The sequence below is a fragment of the Paroedura picta genome, chromosome 2 (genome assembly GCF_049243985.1).
Source record: "Paroedura picta isolate Pp20150507F chromosome 2, Ppicta_v3.0, whole genome shotgun sequence".
Lineage (NCBI taxonomy): Eukaryota > Metazoa > Chordata > Lepidosauria > Squamata > Gekkonidae > Paroedura > Paroedura picta.
In genome coordinates this window covers 76,537,521-76,560,034 of record NC_135370.1, presented here as the reverse complement: position 1 = coordinate 76,560,034, position 22,514 = coordinate 76,537,521, and the positions used below count along the sequence as shown (strand labels likewise).

At 43.5% G+C, this 22,514-nt stretch overlaps 2 protein-coding genes across 2 annotated transcripts; both read left to right on the top strand.

The window, feature by feature from the left end:
* The first annotated feature begins 7,025 nt into the window (after positions 1–7,025).
* On the top strand, positions 7,026–8,025 carry LOC143828697 (olfactory receptor 5I1-like). The gene has a single exon (XM_077318940.1). The coding sequence runs from the start codon at positions 7,026–7,028 to the stop codon at positions 7,962–7,964; it is 939 nt and encodes a 312-aa protein (XP_077175055.1). The 3' UTR covers positions 7,965–8,025.
* Positions 8,026–10,851: 2,826 nt separating this feature from the next.
* On the top strand, positions 10,852–11,811 carry LOC143828888 (olfactory receptor 5AR1-like). Its single transcript, XM_077319049.1, has one exon. It carries the CDS (start codon positions 10,852–10,854, stop codon positions 11,809–11,811), a length of 960 nt encoding a protein of 319 aa, XP_077175164.1.
* The last annotated feature ends 10,703 nt before the right edge of the window (positions 11,812–22,514 follow it).

Here is a 22,514-nt window from a genome sequence, read left to right as displayed (position 1 = left end):
ATTTAGGTCTTATGATCATCTGGTTTCCTGTAGCCTTCCCATTCTTCTTTACGCAACTAAGTACTTCTGTCCTCCTATTCTACTGTCTTCTCTCTCCTACCCTCCATATTGTTGCAACCCCTTGGGGTATTTCAACATACCTTTCCTCTTCCCTGGATGTTTTTCTTTGGACTAGTCACACAAGGGTAGGGGGTGGGGGTTAGAACTCTGCATCGCCATCTTTTAATGTTTGCTGTTTAAATTTAAATGTTTTAAGGGTTTTTTATGGGGTTACACTGGTTTTTATTGTTTTATTGAAAATTGCCACAAGTTTGATTGGAGAGTGGTGGTATATAAATACGAAAATAAATAAAATTAAAAATTAAATATTTGGGTTCATGTAAGTCTAATTGAAAGCTATGATCTGCAAGATGAACATTTTTATTATCTGAATACCAGGTAATTATAATTATCCCATGTTCTGATATAGTTCTGATCCTGGCAGATAGTGGTGTATTCTGTATTATGTTGTAGCTGAGCAAAGTACAGTATATTGCTCCAAAGGCCTGAACAATGGAGAAAATATTTAGCTTCTGCTCTGCCAGACAGAAGCTCAGTTCCTCCACCTGTAAGGAGGCTCCTATGATCAATGTCATCTGAAATCTCAAAATATCAGTATTAATGGACATGTTGCAAAGACACTACAAGTTATTGTCCAGCTTGCACTTTCTTTCCTTCCACATTGTGGCAGAACAGGTCTGCTTTGGCTTGCAGGCCTTATTCCACCCAGCCCACTGCAAGGGGTTTCCAGCCCCTGGAGAGGCTTCTCTCTGTGTGTCTTTCTCTTCTTTCTCTCAGGTAACCATTGCCACCTTTGACCTATAATCTGTCCTATATTTTAACATCCTCTAGGGGATATATAGTGAGAAGGGCAGATTTCGTTACAGATCTCTACCAAGTTTCCATTTGCTCCAACTCTCCAGGTGCCTGCATGGTTAAAATGGCTGCCTGCCCCAGACCTCAAATGAAAGCTCTGTCCTCCTGATGGACTCCTCACCAAACAGCATACATGATAAGGAATGCCTGCATTTAAAAAAAAAATTCCACAATCAAGATTACAGACTTGCTATCCGCAGCATCCCACCTTCAGTAACTGGGTTTTAAAGTAGATTCCTCATTATGGTTCTCAATATTTCATCAAACTGACTACAGTGGTCCTTAAAGAAATCTATACAAAGTCTTATTTGGTTCATGGCAGACTCTCCTAGCAAGAGCAAGAATTATGGTGCTGTCCCAAAAGGGGTTCAGCTGGCTATTTTTGATGTTTTCCATGTTCTAGAAACTTGAAAAAAGGAGCTGCACTTGAAGAATCATTAAATAATGAAGCAAAAAATAAAATTAAGTCATGGCTTAATTGACTGGTAAATTCTACTCCTGAGATTTTGTGTGTTGCCACACCCTTGAGAAGTTATGTCCCAAAGGTGAGAAGCTTCAGATATAACCTCTTCTTGGCAAAGCAGCATCCTGTGAGATTACTACATCTAAAATGAGTTTACATTTTGTTCAAGGGATTAGAACAATTTTATTACCCTGCGTAATAGGCCATCTTGACAGAAATAGCTATTATGCATCATCTCATTTTTAGAGACTGCACCTTGGACTTGTATGACTTTCAAATCCCATAGAAATGAATGGAAGCTCTGTAACTGGTGGCCAGCAGTGCCTGTCAAACTTCAGACGGTCTCTATCACGTTTCAAAGGCTGGAAAGAATTCCACCCCCACTATAGCCTGGGAACTGGCTTATCTGAAGCCAGGTTTCGATTTCCCAGGCTACCCCAACTACCCCTGAGGAATGTTCAGGAAGCAAATGTGTCCACAAACATCACTTCCTGACCCCCGAACAAGCCAAATTTACTTCATGCACTGGTTCATGCTCATCCCTGATCTGGACATTATAGATTCCTTCAGAGATTAATTAGTGGTGGAATCTTCAGTGCTGATTCCATCTGGCTCCTTGTGCTCCATTAACTTTTACAACTTTGTTAACCCTCTTTGGCAGGAAGGTTGTCAGTGTACTTATATATATTCCAGCTATCAAAGCCTAGAACCAAGGTACCAAAAGGATCATTTGTATGATGTACTTAGCCATTTTTTAAATTTTAAATTGTTGCCTATTTTATGTGCACCCAAAATTACAAAAAGAATTTTTAATTACAAATAACATTCTATAAAATGATAGAAGAACAGTCCAGGTAAATACAATAATCAAATTGGCCGCAATTAGGAAGCAAAGACCATAAGAAATAAGAACCAAACCAACAGGAGGCCATTGGAATAAGAACACTTTGCACCATTTATGTAACCTAATAACCAGAGAAGGAACTTTATTTTTTTCTGGTAGACATTCTACAGGACAGGTGCTACCACACGAAAAGTCAAAAACACAATGAAGGCCAATGAACAGTGTGCAATGTCAGTGGCTATGGCCAGGCTATGACTCAGATTTAAAATAGAGTTTCCACAGCTGAAAAGCTTTCTACCCACAGTCTCTTTATTATTCCCATTTTACTATATGGACACCCACAGTCCAGATTTTTCTTGCACTGCAGCCCCCAATCCCCTCCAATAGTGTTGCTAGTAAGCCCAAGAAAACCCTGAAGTCTTTGTATAATTTTGTAGCAAGTTAGTTGTGGCAACATAATTTCATATTATCTAAGAACTAGGGGCAAAGTCCGCTGTACCTGGAATACAGCGGGCACTGGTGGGGCAGCGCGCGGCCCCCGAGTCAGCAGGCCACCATGTCTGGCATGCCGGTGACCTGACACGTCGGAGGTGCTTCGCGCCTGTCGACGCATCAGGCCGCCGGCAAGGGAGCAACTGTGAGCCACGCTGCGCGAGGCTCGCAATTGCTCCCTTGGTGGCGGGGCGGCAATCGGAGAGCCCAATCGGCAGGCACTTCGCGCCTGCCGATTGGGCCCTCCAATTGCCAGTCCAGAGGAAGGGGCCAATCAGCACCCTTCCTCATCCCGGACGGATCCCGCCCTAACTCCTCCCCCCAAGGCCTTATCGCTTTATTTAGTCCGTGGCGTCCGTGGCGCCGCGGGCGGTGTTAAGATTAGGAGGGCCCATAACTGAAGATACATGCCCATCTTAGCTAACAGTCTAACAACTGTTTTCTTTGATCTACATAATCATATATTTAAAACTGAATCAGATTAGTAGCCACAACTATATTCCTGTGCAAAATTTAACACAGAATCATTATGTAAGTTCTTTGTGACAAACCTATGCTACAGTCCAATAGAAAGGTACTTGAGAAAAAACCACATAGAAGCTCCTTGATACATAGGTGGACTTGTTTAAGCATATTTTTTAAGGGACATAAGGATGGAAATAAATTTTGTAATTGTTTTTGTAACTTTATGAACACCCCCTCCCCCTGGAGGGAACTCATAAAAGACATAGGATAGTAAAAAAAAAAGTGTATATAGTAGAAAATGTCTTGGAGGTGGACTATCAAGAAACTGAGATGCGCATAAACATAGTATTTGTAAAGAAATGAACGGTACATCAAGACTTCATGTTTTTGTACATTTTCTACTACCTTAATGTGATTCCCTCTACCTGTTAAAACAGGATGGATATAAATGAAGGAGGAGTACTTGAATAGAAAGTGGGAAGAGTAAGAGGATGCAGGGTTCAAAGTGGTTGAACTACCACTGCCTTCACCAGTTGTGTAGCCACACCTACAATAATTTTCAAAGCCACAACCTGAAAACTCAGGGTTTCAGGATTCATGCTAGTGAGGTATATCAGCTAGTTATGGAATCCACTGAGGACAAAACAGGAAATTTTTCAGCCTGGATTGTCCATCAGCATGTTATGGAGGAAGAAGAATCATCTTTATGTCTGCCCTCAGTCCCAGTTTTATATAAGGGCCACCATGGGGGAAACCATCCAAAGAATTAACTGTAGGTCATAATCAAGCAAAACTCGAGTAGGAATCTTGATGGTCATTGAGCCAGGCCTTCTGTTCAACTTAGATATTGAAGCTACTGGAAGTTCAGCCAACTGGGACGCTATACTGATGGAAGGTCTTGATCCTGATACTGAAGATACTGATCCTAATGCAGGCATGCAGCATCTGGAGGGCCTTACTCCTGGACACTCACCTTGCTTCTACATGACTCTGTTCTAGGCACCAGGTCACAATGTTTCTTTTTAACCAATGTTTCTTTAATAAATAACAACTATAATATTTTATTTTTAGTCCACCCTTCAAGTGCTGCTCAGGGCAGGTAACAACATTAATGGGTAGATTTGACAGCATATCTTTTTATGACGTATTCTAGGTTGAGAAATATCTGACACATTTGTTCTGTGTTCCATGTTGTACTATGCTCTGCCTGAGTTTTGTAATCCCTGGATTTCATTAATTAGTTGTATGATGTTTATCACTTTGTTTTGAAATTCAGAGAAAGGGCTCAATTTAAAATCCCATGAAAATAACAATGGAAAATGCACACAACAGAGTTGGGATTTAATTGCATGCCGGGTGGTACTCCTGAGACTCACATCCATGAGAGACTATTCCCAAGGGCTAAAAATTGTATGAATAACCTCTTCACCGCAGACTAAAAGCTTGTGAATTCAGGGAAGAGAGGTTACTGCACCAAAGGTATGCTAGGTGAGTTCTATTTTGGCTGAAAGGAATACAATGTATAGATTAATGAAGGAGGAGGAGTTGGTTTTTATACTCTGCTTTTCACTATCCTGAAGGAGTCCAAAGCAACTCACAATCTCCTTCCCTTCCTCTCCCTACAACAGACACCCTGTGAGATAGGTGGGGCTGAGAGAGCCCCGAAAGAACTGTGACTGACCTATGGTCACCTTGCTGGCTTCATGTGGAAGAGTGAGGAATCAAACTTGGTTCTCCAGATTAGAGTCCACCACTCTTAACCACTACACACACTGGCCATCTTTTTTAGAAATAGCAGCAATATTTGTACACTGTGTGATTTTCATATACTGACAATGCCATTCTAAACAGAGTCACACCCTTGTAAACTCTAACACAAATGAGCTTATAATGGTATATTTTCCTAGTAAGTTTGGCAATGTAAGTCCCTGCGAAGCAAGATTTTTGGTCTTCATTGGTCTTCTTTCATCTTATTCCCATAAGTATGTTAATTCCCGTATGTATGTTAATTCAAATGGCATATAAATAGAGATTTTGAGTGACATCTCTCGAGAAAATGGAAAATTTGGGATGGAGGAGAAACAATTCTTCAAATGAAGCAGAAACTAATTTTTTCTCTTTCCTTCAGGCTTTTGGAGAGATGCATTCTGCTTTTCTCAGTTGCAGCAAAACACAACGCAGTCTGCCTGGGTCAGAAATATAAAGCAGGTAGCAACAGGGATGTGCAAGGAGAAGAAGAGTCGGACTGTTTTTGATTTGGTTCAGATCCATTCAGATCAAATTCATTTGTCCAAATATAGTGTAGTTATGATTTAGCCATATCAATTTAGATAAGGCTGAATCTATTTGGCACCAATGAAACAAGTCTACAGAGATTTCCCCCTTTCTGTATTTCCTGGGTTTGGGGGGCTGGGGGTTTGAGGTAGAGGCACCAAACTTGCAGCATACCTCAAAAGAACCTCCAAGTTGCAAAGAGATTGGACCATGGGGTACAGTTCTAGGGACACCCAAAGAGGGTGCCCCATCCAATCTCCATTATTTCCTCTGATGAGAAAAAAACAGATTCTTTGGTCTCTTCTCACCATAGGAAATAATGGAGGCAAAATGGAGACACCCTTTTTGAGTACTCCTAGAATTGGACTCCCATGTCCAATCTTTTTGCAACTTGCAGTGTTCTTTTAAAGAGAAGCTCCTGCAGCTATGCTGACAGTCTTACCCACCCTATTCCACTGCCTCTACCTCATACTCCCATTTCCCAGAGCCCATGAAAGTGCCTTCCCACTCCCAGAGGGTGGGAAAGACAAAAAGGGGACTTCTTTCCCTTCCACTTTCACTTTAAAGTTTAAAAATCATGATTCAGCAATTCGAGCAAGGTTGATTTGGCCCTTAAATGTTATTGGGAAGTGGTGATTCAAGCCATATTCAGCCTATTCATGCCCAAATCAACATTGATTTGGGTAGATTTGGGCTGGATCAAATTGAATCACACATGCCTATAGAACATTATAGCAAACACTATAGGATGCTGATAAATCTAACCAAACATTTTTGCCTATTCTTACTGAACTCCAGTATCCAATGTAGAGGAAGAACTTTGTCTGACACCTATTTTGAGGCTCTGAAACATGAATAGAACCAAAGACTGTCTGCAGGTAAAGCATGAGTTCTGCTGCTAAGCTTCCCAAGTCCCTAGCTCCCTTGTCAATGCAGTAAAGAAAACTGGGACACACACCTTGATTCACTAAAGAGTATCCCTATGACCACAATGTCATTTTTTGTGTCTTTGCTTTCTCACTATGTAATGCCTGTACTACTTTCTTTATATGCCGTTTTTCCAAAATTCTCATTTCAGATAAAAGGAGAGACAGAATAATTTGGGAGAGAACATGATTTGCACTTGGCAATGTTTAATAGTTCTGTTTAAAGCTTGACATGAAGAAATAGCAACAAAAAATAAAAATTAGGAGCAAGCAGACTCCACATTGACTGTTTCAGGTATTATCCTCAAGACCTGCACTGGGGAGAAGGAGACAACTGCTAATGGGAAGTACATCATGCATTACGTTTGTATGTAAAAAAAATAATAATGAAAGAAATGATTAGAAACAGTGGTCCATAGTGCCCCCAATGGAGGATGGTTGGTATAGCTTCAGTGATTTGTACCAGCTGACCATTTGTTCCTGTGGGTTCTCAAAGGTACCTGTTTCTAATTACAATGTACTGCACATTAACATTTGCATACGTGGTTGTTTTACTGTCATTTTAACCTGCATTATTAAAACCTCAGTTGCCTTTCTCTGTAGTCCAAATTTTGTATCCCTCCAGGAAATAACTTATTGCAAAGCAATGCTAATAGGTAATGAAACAAAGGTGACCTTTTTTGTTCTCTTAGGATTTCCCAGCAGCTCAGCCATTCAGGTTGTCCTCTTTCTGACATTTCTGATGCTTTACAGCATGGTTCTACTGGGAAATATTGGTCTGATGATTCTAATCAGGACCAGCCCCCAACTCCACAATCCAATGTACTTCTTCCTTAGCAATTTATCTTTTGTTGATCTCTGTTACTGCTCAGTGATTGTCCCAAAGATGCTTGTAAACTTCTTGACTGAAAAAAAAATAATTTCATATGCTGGTTGTGGATTGCAGTTCTACTTCTTTTGCACTTTTGCTGACACTGAGTCTTTCATCCTAGCCTCCATGGCATATGACCGATATGTAGCCATTTGTAACCCACTTCTTTATACTGTCATGATGTCTCCCAAAATTTGTATCTTGCTGGTTGCACTCTCTTACCTTGGTGGTACATTAAGTGCTCTGGTCCATACTTGCTTTGCCTTCAGACTGTCCTTCTGTGGACCTAACATCATTAATCACTTCTTCTGTGACCTTCCATTGCTCCTCAAGCTCTCGTGCTCTGACACCTCCCTCAATGAACTCCTACTCTATACCTATGGTAGTTCTGTGGAAATCATGTCTTCAATCATTATTATGATCTCCTATATTCTTATTGTCACTTCTGTTTTGAAAATAAGGTCTGCAACAGCAAGGCGTAAGACATTCTCCACCTGTGCCTCTCACCTGACTTCTGTCATCATCTATGAGGGAACTCTCCTGTTTATCTATTCCCGTCCTAGCTCCTGGTACTCTCCTACCTCAGACAAGTACATCTCTGTTTTCTACACTATTATTGTCCCTGTCCTGAATCCCCTAATCTACAGCCTGAGGAACAAAGATGTAAAAGATGCTTTATGGAAAGCAATAGATACTAAAAATTTTGCTCATTGATTCTTATGAGTCTCATAACTGGAAAACCTTAGTGCAGATAGACAACAGAACATAAGATGTCATGGGGTATGTAAAAAAGACAATGCTTCAGATTCATAAAGAATAAGGGAGCTAACTGTCTCCATTGATATCATTTCCAAACAAGTGAGCAGTTATTACTTTTAAAATCATAGAATTGTAGAGTTGGACGGGGCCATATAGGCTACCTAGTCTAATCCCCTGCTCAGTGCAGGATAAGCCTAAAGCATCCATGATAACTATCTGTCCAGTCGCTGCTTGAAGACTGTTGGTCTCTGCTAGAAAATTGTCATTCAGTGTGGTTTATTATTATTATTGATTGACATCAGGTCACAAAATTATCCTATATCCTACCATTTTACTTACATATAATCCTATATCCTACCTTCTTTACTTCCATGTAATCCAAGAAGTTTAAAGAAATAAAAAGAGGTGAAATAAATTTTCTTCTCGTGGTGTTTTATACTCCCATATTGTTAGTGTCAGCCTAGTAAACTGACAGACTTAAGTGACTGAATCAAATATTAAGATATACTTAAGGCAGTGCTTCCCAGCATTATTGGCATGATGACCCACAAATACAAATTTACTTGGTATGGGGACCTGTTGGATGGGACATGTTTGAGGGCTTGGCCATCTGGTTGGTATACCGCCAGCCCAACATCCCACCAGAGGCCCTGTTGAGCCTGCTGGAGGCGGTGGCTGCCTGGACATTGCAGTTTCCCAGGCTTATAATCCTGGGGGACTTCAATGTCCACGTGGGCACACTATCCCCAGGTCATGGCTCAGACCTAGTATTAACCAGGGCAACACTGGGGCTCTCACAGTTTGTTACTGGGCTTAACTATCAGGCCAGCTACACCCCTGATTTGATCTTCAGCACTGGGATAGAGGTAGATCTGATGGTGACATCTGTTGTACCTTGGTCAGATCATAGAGGTAGATCTGATGGTGACATCTGTTGTACCTTGGTCAGATCATATTGCCTTGCAGGCCCGACTCAAGATTCTACCCCTTCCCTGTTTGGGCAATGGGCGCATTTTAGCCTGCTCATGGAAACTTATGGATCCAGCTGGATTCAGGAGTACTTTGCAGGACCCAACTGTCTGAACTGGAGAGTGGAGGGTAGTTTTTTTGCCACTGGATTTTTTTTTTATAATGGGGGATTAATTTTATTACTGTGTAAACCGCTGCAAGATGTTTTTTTTCTGATAGCAGTGGGTAATAAATCTAATAATCTGTTCCACTTAATATTTCTGGTAAGGGTTTGGAGGAGGAGCTGGTCTCATGGCTTAAATGCCACTCAGCAGTTAACACCCACTCAAGGTGGCTGTCGCACCCCAGAGTGCCTCCTCCTCCAACTGGCCTGTCTGTCCAGCAGCCAGCCAATTGCCTTCCATACTCCACCCCTGACCACCCCCTCTTCCTTCCCTGCAATGCTCAGAGGCTGCAGATCACTGCTGCATGAGAACTGTCCCTGCCTGTAAGTTCCCTGCTCAGGGGCCTCCAGCCTCCAGCCTTTCCAGGTCCTGGGGGAAGGGAGAGGCCATCTGCAGAGTTCTTCCCCCCACCCACTCTGATGTAATTGCTCATGCATACAATAAACTGTGTTATTCCAGGAATCTGGGGAATTCAGAAACATCAGGGATTAAGTCCCATATGGAACACAGTGCCATTTAAACTCTCTACTTCTGCTTAAAGATTCTGGAAGCAGAGAAGAAATGAGTCCCAACCCTACAGGTACATTAGCCAATTAGAAAATATGTTTTGTGCATATGTTGTTACTTGAGACAGTTATGTTTCCCCACAAAAAATAATTTCTTACCAGTTACTTGACTGGAATATGTATAACTTGATAATGAGAAAATACAAAATGGAATTACTATCACAAACTAGCAAGATTTTTTAGCTGAGCACATATTTGTTCACAAGTTTAAACTATAAGCCTTAAGATCTTCCATTAGGAGCTTGGTTTGTTAGAAAAGGCATAGAGTTATGAATCTATGAAAAGCACTTACTTGAAATGTAAGAAATGCATTAAAAATCTGGGCCCTCTTATTGCATATAACTGAAATGATATATTGATTAAGTTATTCTGTTCCAATATTTACAACCTTTTAAGAAATTATGTGGAATTTGTCTTGAATTTGTACATAATAATATACATACTGAACATACTAATATACAAGTTGCCTGAAAAACAGCGGTAAGTCAGTTGCTGTAGTATAGACCAATATGAAGAAGTCTATACATTTAGCAATCTTATTAACTCTAATTATTCCAAATCACATAATTATTCCAAATCTATACTGCAACAAAGATTATCACATCATCCTATCAGTAAAGCTGGTAGTATATGTGTAGAAGGAGAAAGGCACAAAATCAAGTGGTAGAAAAAGCACCCAGGAACATATGCAATCAGGCAAATAGCTGGAGCTTCAAAGGCAGGTTGAGAGCAGACACCAGGAGTAATTGTTAGGGGGCATGACAATAGCTAGATCTGAGGGCTGATTTAGCCACTTCTCTTAGCAATCATGTAATATAATCATTTTCACTAACAACAATATTCAGAATCCACCTCTTGTATTCCTAATTCTTATGGCCTGATGGTCATTGAATGACAGGGCTGGCATGTGCTTGTACTTCTTGAGAATGACAACACGCCTAATCCAGGACAATTCATCAGACCATCAGACTATTCTGTACAATTATATAAATATTCCAATAATTTATATTTTTGCATTATATTTCAATTGTAATTCTCAGATAAATGTAAATGCTAAAATAATTTTTCATTCCTATGCTCTCAGGAAAACCTCAGAATGAAATTTCACAGGCAACTAATACCACTTTGACATCGTGATTAATAATGAACCAAGGAAACCACTCTTCTGTAAATGAATTTATTCTTCTGGGACTCACAGATAATCCCAAAATGCATTTCCCTCTTTTTGTGTTGTTCGTGTTGGTTTATGTCATTACTGTAATAGGCAATGCTGGAATGATCTTGTTAATCTACATTGACCTGCAGCTCCACAATCCCATGTATTTTTTCCTGGGTAATTTGTCTTTTGTTGACCTCTGCTACTCTACAGTCACCACCCCACAATTGCTGGCTGGCTTCTTCACCAACAGTAAAAAGATATCGTACTATGCTTGTGCTTTACAGCTCTATTTATTTGGATTCTTTGCAGATGTAGAGTGTGCATTGTTGGCTGTGATGGCCTATGACCGATATGTGGCTATTTGTAATCCACTGCTCTATACAGTCGTTATGTCAAAGAAAGTCTGCAAAGGGCTAATAGCCACAGCATATATGATAGGCACAGTAGATTCAATTGCATACACCTGCTCTACGTTCCACCTTTCCTTCTGCAGTTCCAATGTCATCAATCATTTCTTCTGTGACATACCTCCTCTCTTTGAGCTCTCGTGCTCTGACACCCATGTCAGTGAAAGTGTGATGTTTATTTTTGTTGGCTATTTTGAAGCAGGTAACCTTGGAATTATTCTTTTTTCCTATATTTACATCCTGACCAAAATTATGAGAATGCGTTCTGCTGAAGGCAGACGGAAAGCCTTTTCCACCTGTATCTCTCACCTGACAATAGTTGGGATGTTCCATGGGACAGCACTCTTCATGTATCTTCAACCCAGTTCTAATCACTCAATGGAACAGGACAAATGGATATCCGTATTCTATGCTGTACTCATTCCCATGCTGAACCCTCTGATCTATAGTCTCAGGAACAAAGATGTAAAACAAGCCCTGACAAAAGCACTTTATAAAATAGGGCTTCTGAAAAGAAATATTATTGCAAGTCACTAGATTTTTCTTTGAGAACAGAATTCATAAAAAAAAAAAAGAGTTGGCCACAACGAGTGAAAACGAGGCTATACTCTCTAATGGTGGGCATATCATGACCAGTATGAATTGAGGGCATTCTCTTGATGTCCACAGCATAAGCTTTAACAGAGAGATGCTTTATAGTTGATGTGTAGATGTTCCTTTTTCAAATAGCTGTAGAAGTTCTGAAAACTCCATTTTGGTTTTGTTGATTGTATTGATTGTTATAATTTTTTGTTTTAGCGGACTTGTAAGATTTGGTGTGAGTATTTTGTTTTTTTTAATCTTAATCCATATCAAAACTAAGAAGACATTCACAGTAATATTACATAACCTGTTACTTTAGATCTATAACTTATTCTTTTTTACTTGAATACAGTCATGTGTCCCAAATATATGCAAACTGTCTTCTGTAACCATTGGAAAATTGTAGCAAAGATCAACTGGACTTTTACACACCTGCTCTATAGGGAGACAAATATCACTTGGTATAAACTTTATTTCATTTTATTTTAGAAAAATAAATTGGCAGGCAGGAGGCCAGTGTTGGCAGAAGACAGACAAAACTACGGCTCTTTTGGCTTAAATTTGGCCACAGCTTTTATTGTGTTACAACACCTCCCACCAGAGGGTTGGCACAGCATGGGAAGGGACAATCCTAAGCAGCCCGCTGGCTGCCCTCCCTCCTTTCCACAATGTAAAGGAGCACATCATTATCCCTGCTGGGACTACGTGATCCTCTACTTGGAAAGCTAAGATGGGAGACAGCTCATGAAGAGAGTCAAATGGCGCAAACCACCTTGGCTTCATCTTTCGAGCTGTCCGGTCATTGACGAGCAGCACTGCCCACCCCGCTGGGTGTTGCCCTGCTCGCTACCACTCTTTTAAAGGGGTCCCAATCCTTGTGGGGAGTCTGATCGCACACCAGCTCCACCTAAATTTGGCTCCTTCCCATGTGAATACCCCGCCACGGAACGTAGATCCCTGCGATCCCGCCAACCCTCGCATTGCAGCCATTCAAGGAGTGCCCACCTGATGTTATCAAGCCACATGTCTTGGCCCCAAGTGGAAAGATGCACACCATCGGGGTGATAAAGTGCCTCGAACTGGCTGTCGATATCAGGGTGCCAAACAACCCGCCCTTGTAACTCATATATAACCTTTACAACGGAACGATTAACTTTGGATTTCGCCCTATTGATAACCGTGGGCTTCTTAGTGCTTTTCCAAGACCTCCGCGATAGCAGCTCAGACCATATCAAGACAGTACCGGGTAAACGTTGGTGCAGCACTGTCAAGTCCTCAGACATAATGTTAATCAACTGTCGACCTGATAGTCCTGGCATGTCGTTTTCACCCAGTTGTATGATGACTGCTGCTGGAACACCCCAACGATGAACTGCTTGAGAGGCCAGTACCAAGAGAGAAAGCCAATTTTAGCCTGCGACGACCATTCCAAACAAGCCGGATATGATTTTCAAGGCCAAGTTGCTGTCCCCATCCTGAGGTGGCAGCATATTCTCCAGCCCAATGAACGATGCTGTGTCCCAGCAATAAAACATATGGTAACAAGATATGGCACCCTGAAACAAGTAAGAGATTAGTGGACCAAATCAGAGCGAACATAATTCTTATAAGCCACCTCCCCAAGGCCTTTATCTTGCTAGGCAAAGCTCCATCTTGGAAAGCCTGGGTGGCTGCTCCAATTCTGAAAGAATGCATGCCAAAGTGCTCAGCTGTTCTGCCTACTCGCCGCAGGCACATCCTAAGAATAGCAATAAATTGGTATCTTGAAAAGTGAGTCCTGTTCTTGTGCAGGAACAAGGGACCCTTACCCTCTGGGCAAACCCATAAGAAACCCGACAACCACCAGAGAAGGCAGACTTCCTTGGACTGAACTCTGGCTATAAATATAGTGGTCCCGTGCCCTGATTGATCCATTTTTGATTGTTTCAACCAAATAGACACCCCTTCCTGTGAAGTGTCAACATCATTCCTAGTCAGGACACCTGCCCAAGGTCCCCTGCGAGAGGGAGATAACAACTCCCCGCATCGAAAGGCCCCCCAAAAGGCCAGGGTGAATGCTACACCAGCCAAAAGCACTTCGTAGTGGTTGAAGCAAACCTGGGGTAACTACTGCAACAACTGTCGTAGCAGCACTTGTGTAATCGGATGCCTAGCATCCTTGATTACTGGAACCGCCCTTTGCCATCCCTTGATCACTTTGCGTGCCAAGAAGGATGAACTGGGGTCCCAAGACCCTAGCAGTTGACTATAAAAGGAAAGTCCTGCCAGCTGAACTCTCATCGTCCTAGGTGATGCACCGCGCTTCCACAGGTGAACCAGGCAGCGCAGTAGCAGGTGCTCGTTCGAGGACGCCAAGGAACTCAGTGCCCCCCGCAGGATCACTCGACGCCAAGCGCTCAGAGGTCCTCCAGGAAGTCGTCTGGATCGGGGTTTGCTCCGGGGACCAAACAACGAAACCTCTCATCCTGAAAACGAGAGAGGGCATTGGCCACCTCATTGCGTACCCCCGCCACGTGTGTGGCCCAGAACATAATGTTCAACTCAAGGCAAACCAGTACCAGCTGGCGAACCAGACACATAACCCGCATGGACCGTGAAGAGAGCTTGTTCACAATAAGCACCACTGCCTGGTTATCACACCAGAAAGTGACACGCCTATTAGCAAACAGCTCCCCGCATAAGACCACTGCTACTAGTATGGGGAATGTTTCCAGGAATGTCAGATCCCTGCAGACCTCCTGTCCCCAAGCCATGGACCAACGCTGGGCACACCACTGGGATCCGTAAAAAACCCCGAACTCCATGCTGCCAGACAAGACTGAGTGGACTTGAAGGTCAGCATCCAATGCCAAAGGGGACTGCCATATGGCAACGCCGTTAAATTTGGCCAGAGATTCCTGCCAAATGGACAGGACCTCCTTAACATAATGTGTCACCCGGATTCGGTGGTGGGGCTTCTTTATACCCACAGGGGAATTTGCCAATCTACAAGCAAAATTAAGGTGGCCTAACAAGCATTGCATTTCCTTCAATGTGCATTTGCATTTTTTTGCCATGTCGTCCAAAAGTCTCCTCAAAACGCCCAGCTTAGCTTCTGGTAGCTTGGACATGCCCACCCAGGAATCCAATTCGATGCCCAAATAGGATAAGCAACTGGAAGGACCTTCGGTCTTTTCTCCAGCCAGGGGCACCTCTAATTCATTTGCCAGTTCCTGGAACGTGGCCAAGAGCTGCCCAAACAAAAGCAAGGCGCTGGGACCCACAAAAAGAAAATCATCTAGGTAATGGGTTGTCTCTGAAAATTGCCCCTTATACCTGACAGCCCATTCAAAAAATGTGCTAAATGCCTCAAAGGCTGCACACGCTATTGCACAGCCCATAGGCATCGCTTTGTCCACATACCAGGAACCGTTAAAATGTAAGCCTGGGAGGTCAAATTCATCCGGGTGCACCGGGAGAAGCTGAAAGGCGGATTCAATATCACACTTGGCCATTAATGCTCCTGGGCCACAAGCCCGTACCAAAGATACCACTGTCAAACGGTGCATACCGGACAGTGCACAGTTCGGGCACAATGCCGTCATTAGCCGAGGCCCCACGAGGGTAGGAAAGGTGGTGAATTAGCCGGAACTCCCCTGGGGTTTTATTGGGAACTACCCCTAGTGGTGATACCCGAAGCTGAGGCAACGGAGGTGCAGAAAAAGGTCCTGCCATGTGCCCTAACCTACACTCTTTCTCGATCTTCCACGCCACCACCTCAGGCATCTGTTTTGCCGACTTCAGATTGTCGCATTTTGTGGCCACCCGCTCACCCTCATAAGGAATGTGAAACCATCTGTGAAGCCTTGTTCCAAATACCTGGCAGCCTCCCTGTTAGGATAAACCCTCAACCATCTTCTCAGTACTTGCAAACTTACCGGAGTGTGTGCCAAACCAGCGAGTGATGCGGAGACGACCTCACAGGCCTCGCATTTGTGCTCAAATCGACACCGTCTTCTGCGACACCCCTTATTATTAAAATCCCAGCAAGGGAGACTCGGTGACAGTCTCCCACTTCTCTTCTGCTGGGACCTTTCTCGAGGCCGATGGGCACTGAATCCCACATAGACCATCCAAGTGTCTGGGTGCTTCAAATCCCATCTAGCTTCTTCGTTTTGGGAAGCAAGCTCCCGGAACACCCGGTCATAGTCCATGGCGGCCTCTTCGCCCGCCAAGTTCTTAGCTTCCAAGATGTGGGATTGGTAACAACCCAAATGCCACGCACGCTCAGGGTAGGACTTCACTATGAGCGTTAGGTATTCAGTAAATCCCCTCATCCAACTGTCAAAATTCCACTCAATTGGGGGAGCGTCTTTTCTTTTCTTACGGCCCCTGCGGCTCCCTGTGTCGCCCCCTTGTTCCTGGCCCTTAATCAAGGAAAAAAGGTCTACATAATAGCCCTCAAGGGCCCTCTCCCAGATCATCTCTAGAAGATGCACACCAGGGGGGGCAACAACCATCGTGTACTTAACTGGGGGAGCCCTGGCCTCCTCTGGAATACCGGCCTCATCTAACAACCGTTTTGAATTCAGCCGCTGCTGATTCATCCAAGTAGGGATACCGGGCACATAAGCACCCTCCAGCCAGTACCAACCCTCCCTTCGTGTCGTAGTCCCCTCATCTAACGAAGTGGACTCACCCGACGAAAGGCTGGGTCGTCCTGACCGCTTTTGTTTTCCAGCGCCTGGACCAGAATGCTTCTTATGTCGCTGCCTAAACTCTTCTGGTTCACTTGCTGGCTCCTCAGATGTAAAGCTTCCACTGACGCTGGATTCTGCAGTGGAGCTAAAATCATGCCCAGGCGCGGGCCTGTTTTTCCTCGAGCAAGGCGCTCAATGGCCCTGGCATACCCACACCACTAGGTGGCAGACCCCTTTGGGCATCCTTTGTGAGCCTTGTCCCGCCGTTGGACCCCTGAGCCCTGGCTGGAAAAACTGTCACTCCGGGACCCGCCCTGTGTGGGACTGGCTGAGGTTGAATTGCTGGAGGGAACTGCTCTTTGTCCTCGCTTCCCTGAAGCCCCTTCGCTGTGGGATGTCCAGGCCACCCTCCGCCTAGTTTGCCTGCTCCTCTGCCGCCCTCTGGTGCGCCTTCCTCCCAGAGAGCTACTGCTGGGCGAGGTCCCTTCTGAGGAAGCACTAGGCCTTGTCACCCCAGCAGCCTTGTCCTTCTTTTGCTTGGCCCTTACTGGCCTCTTTGCCCCTGATACTGCAGAGGTCCTGGCGGCCTGGTCTGAAGGCTTGCTGCCACACCTCCTACCTGACTTGCCTGAAAATGAGCTCCTGCGGGTGCCTGAAGATGAGCCTTCCTCCCCCCGGGGCCTTGTTGGTTCTGCACCCCACGGCCCCTTAGTTGGACTGCCGCCTGCAGTGCACCCGCGTTGGATTCCACTCCGCCCTGCTCTGGTGGTAGGAACTGCAGCCGACCAGGCCTCGCACGCCTGCGAGGCACTGGCCCGCCTTTGCTTTGGAGCCTCTCCCTCCTGGGCCGCCTCCTGCATTGCCGCTGCACCTTGCGGCCTGTCTCCTCCTCTCCTTGCCGCCTGGCCCGCCCGACTGCTTTTCCCTCCCGCCATGACTGGATCCGCGTCTGACCTTGGCAAAGTCATCGAGGTTTCTCTTTTCTTTTCTTTTTTTTAATGTGTGTGTAGCGGGCGAGTGGGGGGTGAGCTAGACGTGGGGGGGTGTCACCTACGGCCCCTCTACAAGCCTGCAATCAAGCCTGCTCCTCGGCCGAAGGCTCAAGAAGCCCTTTGCCGCTGCCTCTGCTGCTCCGACGGCTGTGGGGGGGGGAAATTTCTCTCACAGGCCTCTCGCAGCTCCCAGACTCTCTCCCAAGGCCAGGAACACGACCGTTCGACTTGCCCGACGTCCGGCAAAGAGGCAGATGAATGCCAGGCAGCATCATGCAAGAACGCTCCTGGCCCCGCCCCACGTGTGCCGGTCGCACCGCCGCCGGCCGCGCGCCTGACTGCCGAAGCCGCCCGAGCTGCAGCGTCTCCTCCCGCCCACCCTCCACCTGCCAAACAGCGGCATGGGTAAGTCCCCACCACTCATGAACTTCATTAAATGTTCCAAACAATTCTTCACTGGTTAAGGACTGGTTTTCACTCTATATATTCCAACAAACTGGTAATACCTGGCCCCAAAGAAATCCATTTGGCCTGGACCAGAGCCAGAGCCTTCTCTTCTACAGCCCCAACTTGGTGGACTGAGCTCCCTGAAGAGATCAATGCCCTACCAGAACTCAGACAGTCCCACAGGGGCTTAAAATGGAGCTCTTCCACCAGGCTTTTGGATAAGATTTGACAATGAGGACCCAGATCTCACCCTATCATGAGTCAACTGCGACACCAACAACCAAATTTGTTTAGATTGTTAGACTGTTCCCTGTTATATCAGTTATATCTCCTCTTTCAAATGTTAGAAATGTTGCAGGGTATTTTTTTCTAGTTCTATGTTCCATGTATGCCTGTTCTGTGTTCCCTGAGGCACCAAGTGAGGAGCGGTATAAAAATCAAACAAAGAAATAAACAGAAATAAAACAGACAGATATTTATATAGAATTATGTCAGTCTTAATATAGTAACTGAAGTAGAATACCACTGGAAATACATGGTCAGGTAATTTGATTCCCACAGAGAAACTTTAGAAATGCCTCATATAAATGCATTCCCATATAAATAGATATCTCTAAATCCCAGAAGAAGGCTATCTAAAAAAGCTATCTAAAAAAAATTCTTTTCCATCTTTCTTCTTTTCTATCTCTCTTTTATAAAGATATGGAAATGAATAGATTATAATGTAGTGAAAAAAGTATGAGAAAAATTAATACCAAGATCAGAAATGTCAATGATGACTTTTGGGCAGTTATATAGTGCTTGGTTGGATTAAGTTATCCCAATTTCATTTCTCATAACATAACCCTGCTGGCTCCATGAACTCTAAATATTTTCAGACCGAATTTGCTGTATTTGGTAATTTGCTAATTTCAGGAGAGTCGTCAAACAGTAGGTTATTGTGTTGTTTAATACAGTTTGCTGTTGGTTTTCCTTCACCAAAGCATGGACAAATTTAGCTCAGGCCACAGCATAAAAAAGGGCAGATTAGAAAGACATCCTTGAGATCTCCCACTTGACCAGATTTACAAGGACATAATCTTTCAGGGAAGGAGATCTTTTCATAACTCCCAGTCAACGCCACAGAGGGTAGCACTGTGCAGCTAGCCAAGTTAAAGGCTCTTCTGTGGCTGTTTCTTTCCAGAGTAGTTTTAAAGCTGGAGAGAGGGTTTAAAGCTGGAGAGAAGGAAATGTGACCCTTGACTCAACTTTCAGCATTCCAGTCTTCAGCCAAACCAAAGAGTTTGAGACACATCTGGGGATGTGTAAAACTGCTCTCAGGAACTTTGCATGTACTCTTTCGAATGAGTAAAGCAGGTTGCTGGAGTAAAGCAGGTGGCTGGAGGACCTAGGAATGTAGCATGAAGCAGTTAAAGGCTTGGCCTGATAGACTTTGAGAGAGGCTGGGACACAATGGCCACAAGACATTCTCTACCTGTGCCTCTCATATGATCTCTGTCATTATCTACCAGGCAACTATCCTCTTCATCTATTCATAACCCATCTTCTGGTACTCCCCTACCTCTGAGATACATTGCTGTCTTCTATACTATCATTGTCCCTGTGCTGAGTCCTCTAGTCTACAGCCTGAGGAACAAAGATGTAAAAGATACTTTTTGGAAAGCCGTAGGCACTAAAATCTTAATTCAGTAATACAAATGTGTCAAAGAAGGTTAAAAATTGTACAAGTTGAATATTTTTGCAACAAATATGTTGCCTAAAAGGTGAATAAGAGAACTGACAGCATTTATTTTTCATGAACGCATCTAGACAGATATGTTGTTATTCTTGAAGAAAAAAAACATAGTGTCTGCCATTGGATCACTTCCAGAAAAATATCATTCAGCATTTATCACTTGTCTTCCTGATTTGCATGTACTCAAAGGAATATCATCCATATAAAAACAAAAATATAAACACAACCCAAACAACTCTTGGTGCCTGGATTAAACCAGAATACTCTGTAAGGAGCCAAGAGCAAGAGCTAAAGGACTCTTGGCTGTTGGCTTTTTGCCTGAGGATCAAGCTGAAGGTTTCAGTGAAGTGTAGGACTGTTTGTGGAGCCATTCAGATTAATCAAAGTGGCATGAAGACTAAAGAAGGTTGCATAGTGACATGTACCATCTGTGCAATGTCTTTTTACCTCAGGGGGACAATTTTTACAAATGCAGCAAGTGCAAATTAGTGGCTCTTCTGGAGGAGAAAGTCCGGGGATTAGAGAAACAATTGATTACACTGCAGGATGAGGGAAATCTATCAAAACAAAATCAGGAGCACCTAATACAGGAGGGTAATAATTGGAAGAATATTACGCATAGGAGTAGAAGAATAAGGAGAAGGTCTGACCCACTGATGCTCAGCAATCGGTTCTAAGGTCTGCCTAAAGAAGTTGATTCAGGAACCCAGGATCATGGTCAATCCCCCATGAAAAACAAGCCCCAATGTAGACCAGAAAAAAAGTCACAGGCCCCCACAGGTGAGAGTTATAGTTCTTCTCCCCCACTGACCCCACAAAGCTCTGGAAACACTTCACAGTCCCCCAAAGAAAGAGTTTTAGTTCTGCTCCCAAGGGTACGAGGAAAAGGGTACTAGAAATTAGGGATTCCTTGCTAAGAGGTGTAGAGGCCAAAGTGAGTAGACCACACTTGTTGTCTTGAGAGGTCTGCTGCCAGATGTGACAGGATGTGACAGAATGGCTGGACAGGCTCATCAAGCCTACAGATCATTACCCCTTCCTTCTCATCCATGTAGGAACAAATAATACTGCCCAGCGGAACATGGAACATAAAAATACTTTGTGGATCTGGGGGGAAAGGTAAAAGACCTGGGAACACAGGTTGTGTTTTCATCAATCCTTTCTGTAAGTGGCCAAGGCATAGGAAGAGAGAGAAAAGTTATGCAAGTAAATGACTGGCTACATCAATGGTGTCGATAGAAACAATTTGGATTTCTGGATCATGGTCAACTATGTCAATATGAGGGGCTATTATCAGGAGACGGTGTGCACCTCAAAAGGGATGGAAAAAGTATTTTAAGGAGAACACTTGCACACTTGGTGAAGAGGGCTTTAAACTAGACACAAAAGGGGAGCAAGATGTATGTGATGGCAAGATCTGAAGATGAGAAGATCTCAAATCTACATGGAATGTTACATAATCAGGGAACTACTAGCTTATAAGGAAGTTCAAAAGCCAAAATCATGAGGTACACAAAAGATGGATTACGATGTCTCTAATTCACAGAGTATGGGAAATAAGCAGGAGGGACTAGTAGTCGTAATAGAGGAAGGGGGCTATAACCTAATAGGAATCACAGAAACTTGGTGGGATAATATTCACAATTGGAATACTAATTGAGGGGTACAATCTATTCAGACAGGACAGACAAGAAAAGAAGGGGGAAGGTGTAGCAATATATGTTAGGAATCTTTATACTTGTGAAGAAATACAGGTACCTGAGCATGAAAGTACCTTCTTTAGTTATATTTCAAACAAGAAAAAGATTACGAACACCATAGGACCATTGCGAGGACAAGAAAGTGAAATTATAACAGATGATGAAGAGAGGCCTGAACTGCTTAACTCCCATTTCTCCTCAGTCTTATCTTGTGAGAGGCAGTGTGGCAAAAAGGTCACACAACACGGGGGATGGGAATGGTGGCCTAGGATCACTGTTGGAACAGTCCACAAACACCTTGTTTCTTTAAATGAAACAAAGTCTTCTGGGCCAGATGAACTGCATCCAAGGGTACTAACAGAACTTGCAGATGTCATCTCTGAACCTCTGTCCATTATTTTTGACACTTCTTGGAGAACAGGTGAGGTGCCAGACAATTGGAGGCAGGCAAATGTTGTCCCCATCTTCAAGAGTGGGGAAAAAGGAGGATCCGGGTAATTATCGACCCGTCGGCTTGACATCTGTAGCTGGCAAAATTTTGGAACAAATGAACAAACACTCGGTCCTTGAGCAGCTGGAACTGAAAGCTGTGATTTCTAAGACTCAGCATGGGTTTCGCAAGAACTAGTCATGTCAGACCAACCTTATCTCTTTTTTTGAGAAAGTGACTACCTTGCTGGATCAGGGGAGTGCCGTGGACATAGTTTATCTGGATTTCAGTAAAGCTTTTTTTAATTATTATTATATTTTTTTATTTTCATAAAGATAGAAATATAAAATAGAGACAATGTAAGTTATTAATACAGAGAATAGTAAAATATAGTCTTCGTTTGGAAATAGGGGAAAAATAAGGAAATTTCCCCACCTTAACTACACAATGGTATGAACTTTTGCCCAAAGCTTATAAACTTTTTCACGTTTCCACCACATTTAAAAAGAGAAGCCTACTTTGTTACCACCTTTCCAACATTTGTTTACATAGTTTTTAACAATTTTAACGGTCATTTTTGGTGTCCCATAACACCTATAAAACAATTTATACTTAACACAATCTTAGAGCCATCCACATTTCCACCACATTTAAGAAAAGAGGCCTACTTAGTTG